Below are 7,220 nucleotides of genomic sequence, written 5' to 3' on the forward strand. Positions count from 1 at the left end.
CACGATAAGAACAAAATCAATGCACAGTATGCATAAATGTTTTTAGACACTTCAAAGGTTATAGGGGGAAGAGAGATGATAGGTTAAGGTCTAAAATCTGCTAAAAGATTTGCTTTTGACATTCAAATCTGCACAACAACTAACTACTAGTATGGTGTAGCTAGCCCCTTCACATCTATGACTTAAATGAGGCCCAGGCCCCATTTCGCTACAACACTGCAAACAGTCGCTGCTGTTGGCTGCCACTACTGCTGGCACTGCCACTGGAGAGAGACGCGCCGTTCCCTTTTTTCCTGATTTTTTCGTATCTCCCCCCACCACTAACCTCCACAAAGGCCCTCAACCCAACACTTTGTCCTCTTTTTAGATCTCCCTTTCAATGACATTTCATTGATGGCTGATGACTTTTTTAACACCCCCCTCTCCTCCTCCCCCAATTATTCGTTATAAAACTCCTGACATCCACTCCTGCTTCTTCTACAAACAGCAAAACAGAACATGGTATATGTCTCTTTATTATACCTTAATTTCTGGAACTTAAATTTTTTTTTCAGTTAATGAAATCATTTTATGTTGATTCAACTTTGTTGGGTGTTTTTTTTCTTTTCAATTTCTTACAGGTTGGTCCAAGACCAATTCCTCATTGGCTTGGGGTTCTTCTTGGACAAAAGTTCTTCGATCCTTGCATACTTCATGAATCTGCAAAGAAGAATGAGAAGAACATTTTCTGCTTGAATTGTTGCATTACAATTTGCCCTCACTGCTTGCCACTTCACCGTCATCATCGTCGCTTACAGGTTCATTCATCTATAATTTCCCCAAGAATCATATTAAAATTCACCATTGCAGATCAAATTCACTCTGTTTTTCCTTGTACACAGATAAGAAGGTATGTTTATCAAGATGTTATACGATTGAGTGATGCTCAGAAACTGATCAATTGTTCCCTCGTTCAAGTATGAAAATAATCATTGAATTTTTTTTTCTTCCTTTCAAATTCTATTCATCTGATCAGTTTCATAACTCCACAGCCTTACACAACAAACAGTGCCAAAGTAATATTTTTGAATGAAAGGCCAATGTCACGCCCATTTAGAGGCTCTGGTAACTTGTGCGTCAAATGCGATCGCAGCCTTCAAGACCCGTTTCTCTTCTGCTCCCTCTCTTGCAAGGTTCATCCTATATTCACACTCCCTAATTTTGACGTTCTTACAATGCCACTGTTGCTGTTTCTCTCTTTGTTCTCAACTGTAAATTTGATGTCCTTTTTTCGCAACATGCATGCAGGTTAAGCACTTGTTGTACAAAAGTAGAAATGATTTTTGGTTGGTAGAGCAGGAAGTGGATCCTCAAATGACTCCTGACTCAGTCCTGGATTTCCATAGATCAAGTTGGTCAGGAGGATCCGCAAACACAGCTGCCACTAGCAATGGTGACAGTGGAACCAACTGCAAGCCATCTTCACTACTTTGCACAGCTACAACGGAGTTTCTCAAGATAAACAAGAAGAAACGGAGCTGCATCCTAACCCCTCGAGTTCCCCACCGCCACAGATGCTCACAGACTGAGAGTAATAGCCGCCGGAAAGGTGTGCCTCATAGATCACCTTTGAATTAAATGGGTTGTGTTTCCAAAGAAATGGGGAAGTTTTGAGTGCCTTGTAAAGTCAATTAATTGCTTCCTCAAATTTTGTATAGTTGTTAAACCTATTAGACATAAGAATACATGTTAGAATTGGATCACTGTTAAAAGAATTAGAGAAAGATGATTCATAATGTCAAACTTGGTAGTAATTCAGATGGGATTCTAAATCTAAGCCATTGTTGTAGTCAAATTAACTTTAAAAAAGTCATGTGAAGGAGAAGGAAGATATGTATGTGAATTATATGGTTTAAAAAGGTGCAGACAATTGATCATCTCAAAGGGTTGTTTGTTTAAATGCGACAAAAGGAAAAATGGGTTTCTCTCGCATTGCAAAATAGTGTTTAAATAAACTATAGTGTCCTTTTGCTGGGTGATTAAACAAGTCATAACAAGCTTATCCATGCTATTACTGTTTAAATATATATATATAAAGAAAAACCTTGGGGATTTGACGTTTAAATTTATTAGATCTTATCAATATTGAAATCAAATTTGTTGTTACAATGGAACACTGAGAAAGCAGAGATTGAATTTTGGTAAATAGTAAAAAGGTTGTATGATATGGGTTTGAAAGTGCAGTTGAATTTTTGGTACCATTCAATCGAAACCATAAACTATGGCAAGTTGGAAAACGGGAATTGCAAAATGTCAAATCTGAAGGCATTATTTGAGCCTCTGAGATTGGATTGGAAAAATGGACCCCTAAAATCAACAAAAGATCAGCAGTCAGATGACACCATGGAAACATGGAATTGGTAAAGCCCACAACAGCTATGTATATACGTACCTTTTTTTTTTACAGTTTGTTTCTTTCCCCTCTTTTTCCACTTCCTTCTTTTACTGTGCCTAAATCATGACAATACAAGAGGGAAGTATTTAACTTTTTAGCTGTTTGTGCAAATTGCCACTCCCTTTTTCTTTTTTTACATCTTTTCATTCCTTAGACTTAGTTAATCTATTATGATTAAGCTCGTATTTGAAAAGTTATTTAAAAATTAAATTTTAATTTAATTATTTGTAATTATATAATAATTATATTTTATGTAATTATTTTAGTTAGTTAATTTTATCGAATTGGATGTAATTAGAGCAACCACTTAAATTACACTTTCTAATTCTCAGCGTAGTGTAAGAATTGAAGTAATTACACGAACATTTATGGGTATTTGAGATGGTTATATAACAAAAATTTCTCATATTATAAATCTTAAAAATTATATTATACAAATATTTTATGTATTTTATAAAATCATAACAAAATTTTATATCATTTAAATCCTAAAAAATTAAAATTATGGCTAAAAAGTTTATTTTAAAAATAATTTACATGTTATAAAAGTGTTACAAAATTATATTATTTTATCGTAACTTATTTATGTGTCTCACTGCATATTATAAAATAACATATTCATAAAAAAAAGTTATAGTTCTTTTTATCGTAACTTATTTGCAATAGGGTAAATTACACCAATTACCATTAAACTTTGGTTAATTTTTAATTTTTATCATTGAACTTTTTAAACTTACAGAGATGCCACTAACATTATTGTGTCATTACAAAGATGTCACTCCAATGTTCGGTGCTATTTCTTGAGTAATAGCGTATGACGTGGCATGTTAAATGTGCTATGTGTTTAAAAATTTATTTTTTTAATATTAATATTGAATTATTTTTTAAATATGTTGTACATTTAACGTGCCACGTCAGACGTCATTACCTAAGTAACTGTAGTAAAAGGTAGAGTGGCATCTTTTGTAATAACGCAATAACGTTATTGGCATCTTTGTAACTTTCAAAAGTTAGGTGGCAAAAAATAAAAGTTAGCAAAAGTTCAATGGCATTTGGTGTAGTTTACCCTTTACAAAAAATAATTTTCTAAAGTTATGGAAAAAATCATATTATTTATAAGAAATGTTATGAAAGTTATTGAATAATTTATATTTTTTTTATAAATGTTGTAGATTATAAAATATATATATATTAATTTATGTATTATAAAAAGGAATATAATCTAACATAAGTTTTTATTCAAATTAAGTTTATACAATTTTGTATAATTAACGCTACATACTATTTGGGCTGAACCCAAATTTTAAATATTAAAGAGGGAATAATCCAACAAATATGCAATAGAACAATTAGATAAAATTGCATACGATGTGTAACAGCCCGTTTTTAGTGAAATCGAAATAGTGGTTTCAGGACCACAAATCCGAGTTGGAAAGAAAATTTATTTTAATGTTATTGCATGGTCTGCATTATGATAGAAATAACATATGAAAATTTCAATAAGAATATTTTACTGACTTCATGTTTAATTATAGAAAGGACCAAGTTGCATAAAGTGCAAAAGTTGAATTCTAGTAGCTAGAAGGATCAAATAGCTATGGAATTCAAAATTTGAGGTCCTTATAAGGCAAATAGACTATTAAGAGAAGTTAGTAGATATTTATTATGATTCATCCATGGAAATTTAATTAAAGAAAAGGACTAAATTGGAAAGTAAAAATAATAAAAGATGATAATTAATTAAATAATGAAAATATCATTTATTTCATCTTCATCCCCAAAATTATTCTATGGAAACCCTAGCTAAGAGAAAAGACATCAAGCAAGCTTAATTGGGTAAGCATTCTTGTCCCGTTTTTAGTCATTTTTATATTTTCGAGATCGTAATAACCTAATCTATCAATTTTGGGGATCAATTTGCAAAGTTATCAAAGTATTAAAATTTTTCAATGGATGAGTATGCTGAAATTTTGAAATTTATGGTAGAAAGTGAAAGGTTGTTGATAGATAAGCAACTTTTGTAAAAGATTTTTTCATGAAATTGTGATTTAGGGACTAAATTGAAAAAATATAAAATTTATGAAAAATTTTTGATTTTTGTGAAATACATGGACTGCTATTGTTATATAAAAAATTTGGCTAGGCTTGGAATGAGGATTAAATTGCATGAATTTCATTTTCCGAGCCTAGGGATGAAATTGGAATTAATCAATAGTATAGGGTAAAATGGTAATTTTACCTAGGATGTGAATTGGATGGAATTGAATGTGAATTGCATTAAATTGAGTTAAATTCACTCGTATAGGTCCGGATAGACCTAGTTCGGAATTGGATCGAGGAAAACAAAAAGTATCGAATTAGTAGCCTACAAACACGAACAACTATCGAGGTAAGTTCGTGTAACTAAGTTGTGTACATTTATATGTTTAAATTAAGTATTATATGTGTGAATAGTATAATTGTCATGTATGTGAAAGTGATTAAATATTCGAAAATGCCCGATAAATGTTAAGTCATGTTTGAACAAATGGAATCGATGGATATAAGTTTCTCGTATTGGTTGTGGTCCTACATATGTTGCGGACACACCATAGCTCTTACGAGCATGTTGTTATAAGACCTCTTAAGCTTCCTGTTACATAGTTTTTGCGAGCATCCCGATCGGTATTGATCCTGCATGTGTTGCGGATATATCGCAGCTCTTTGTGAGCGTCCTGTTATATGATCGGTATGGATCCTACATATAATGCGGACATACCGCAACTCTTTATGAACGTCCTGATATAGGCTCTTTGTGAGCTTCCTAATATGGCTTGTTTGAACTTCCTGTTATATGGTTATCCAGAGCTCCCTAATAATAACTCTTCGGAGTTACTTGTTAAGCTCAATGAGCTTCCTGTTTTAAACTCTTATGAGTTTCCTGTTATAGCCTGGATAAGCTTCCTGTTACATGGCTCACATGAGATTCTTGTTATATGGCTCGAGAGAGTGCTTCCTGATTATGTGCCCTAATGGGTACCCCTGTATATGATATGACGGATTACAGTTTTGTACACTTCGAGCGTACTACATGTTTATCCATTGATATTTCAAATAAATTCAACCGGTAAAGTTCTGACATGGTTAAACTAAGCTTAAAATGATTTGTCATGGAAACGTACATGTTATATGGAAATATGAAATGAAAAGCATATGTATATGTAAGTTATTATATGATAAGGTCTTCATTGATTCTTGATGTTTACATATAATACATGACTAACAAGTTTCTTGAAATTATATGTGTTTAGGCAAATTGCCAAATTTCTTAGGATGAATTTTGTATGCTTATCTTAAATATAAATGATTGGTAAGTTGATTTTCCGTTATACGAACTTACTAAGCATAATTGCTTACTCTATTTTCTTTCCTCTATTTTATAGTACTTGGAAGCTCGTGAAGGTTGGAACTTGGTCGGAGACACATCACATTATCCCTCGGACTTCTCAGTATATAAAGTAAACTAACTTTTGGTATAATGGCATGTATAAGCTAAGTTAAGCATAATGAATAAATATTTTGGTTGGAACTAGTCATTGGAATGGCTTGTAATAGTTATATTTTGAAGTAAAAGTATATATAGTGTGTAGCTTTATCATGCTTGGTATGTTTTTGAAATGGTTAAGTGTTGAAAAGCATATCGTTATATTGATAATAAGATTGAGTTAGCATATTAAGTCCAATATGCATATAGGTGATATTACGTCATACTTAATACATGAATTTGACTTGATTTGAATGGTTTGAATTGGTTGGTGAACATGTTTAAGTAATGTTGTAGGTGAGAGGCAAATTGGGTGAGAAAAGTGCCTTGAAAATGGATTATTTTTCGTCCACACAGGCAGAAACATGGGCGTGTGTCTCAGCCGTGTGTGACACACGACATGCGCATGGGTGTGTGGTTTGGCCGTGTGTCCCTTGTACCTAATTTTTAAAAATTAAATTGTCCACACTGCCTAGCACACGGGTGTGTGGCTGGCCGTGTGACCCAAGTCAGAGAGTTACATAGGTATGGGCATGGGCATGGGCTGGGACACATCCATGTGCCTCACATTGAATGCCCACACGGCCTGGCCATACGGGCATGTGTCCCCTGCACCTAAGAAAAATTTTGAAAATTCGCGAAAAATTCTCTGAGTTCCCGATCTAGTCTCGACTTGTTTCAAATGCATAAATTGGGCCTCGAGGGTCCATTTAAGGGACAATATGATTGAATATGATTGGTTTCGGATATGAATATTAAATTACATGAATTAAGTGTAATTATTTTGCAAACTCTGGTAATGCTTCGTAACCCTGTTCCGGTGACGGATATGGGTTAGGGGTGTTACATGATGTGTAATTTTCTTGTTATTTTTATTAGTAATCGTATTATCAACTACTTTTTTAGACTAACATAATACATATGATTATTTGATTTTATTTTTTTTATTTGTTTACAAAATTATTTTTATCATACTAATAAGTTTTTTTAATAATTATTATTACTTTAAAATTTTAAATTATGCAACTGTATAATTATAATTTTTATTATCAAACATGACATGAGAAATTATATTCATCACCAAATACGTCTAGAAAATTATAATTATTTATAATTATAAAATAATGTAATTATTACTCAATGAATTACACTTTTATTCAATTATATTTTAAGATAAAATATGCGTTTTTTGAATTCTCATTGCAAATGAAACTAAAATGTTAAAATTATAGATATTTGCATTCATCAGCATGTAGGCAAATA

The 7,220-nt window shown here is 32.3% G+C and overlaps 1 protein-coding gene across 1 annotated transcript; it reads left to right on the forward strand.

Annotated features, from left to right (window-relative positions):
• Positions 1-248: 248 nt before the first annotated feature.
• On the forward strand, positions 249-1,816 carry LOC105765123 (hypothetical protein). Its single transcript, XM_012584069.2, has 5 exons — positions 249-501; positions 621-797; positions 882-956; positions 1,032-1,172; positions 1,288-1,816. The coding sequence occupies exons 1-5, from the start codon at positions 499-501 to the stop codon at positions 1,615-1,617; spliced, it is 726 nt and encodes a 241-aa protein (XP_012439523.1). The 5' UTR covers positions 249-498; the 3' UTR covers positions 1,618-1,816.
• The last annotated feature ends 5,404 nt before the right edge of the window (positions 1,817-7,220 follow it).

The sequence above is a fragment of the Gossypium raimondii genome, chromosome 12 (assembly GCF_025698545.1).
Source record: "Gossypium raimondii isolate GPD5lz chromosome 12, ASM2569854v1, whole genome shotgun sequence".
Lineage (NCBI taxonomy): Eukaryota > Viridiplantae > Streptophyta > Magnoliopsida > Malvales > Malvaceae > Gossypium > Gossypium raimondii.

Bases quoted from the DNA above. Each gene is read 5' to 3' on its own strand.
- LOC105765123 (XM_012584069.2), top strand. The intron at 798-881 runs GTTCATTCATCT...CCTTGTACACAG, and splicing joins GTCATCATCGTCGCTTACAG to ATAAGAAGGTATGTTTATCA. The intron at 1,173-1,287 runs GTTCATCCTATA...ACATGCATGCAG, and splicing joins TCTGCTCCCTCTCTTGCAAG to GTTAAGCACTTGTTGTACAA.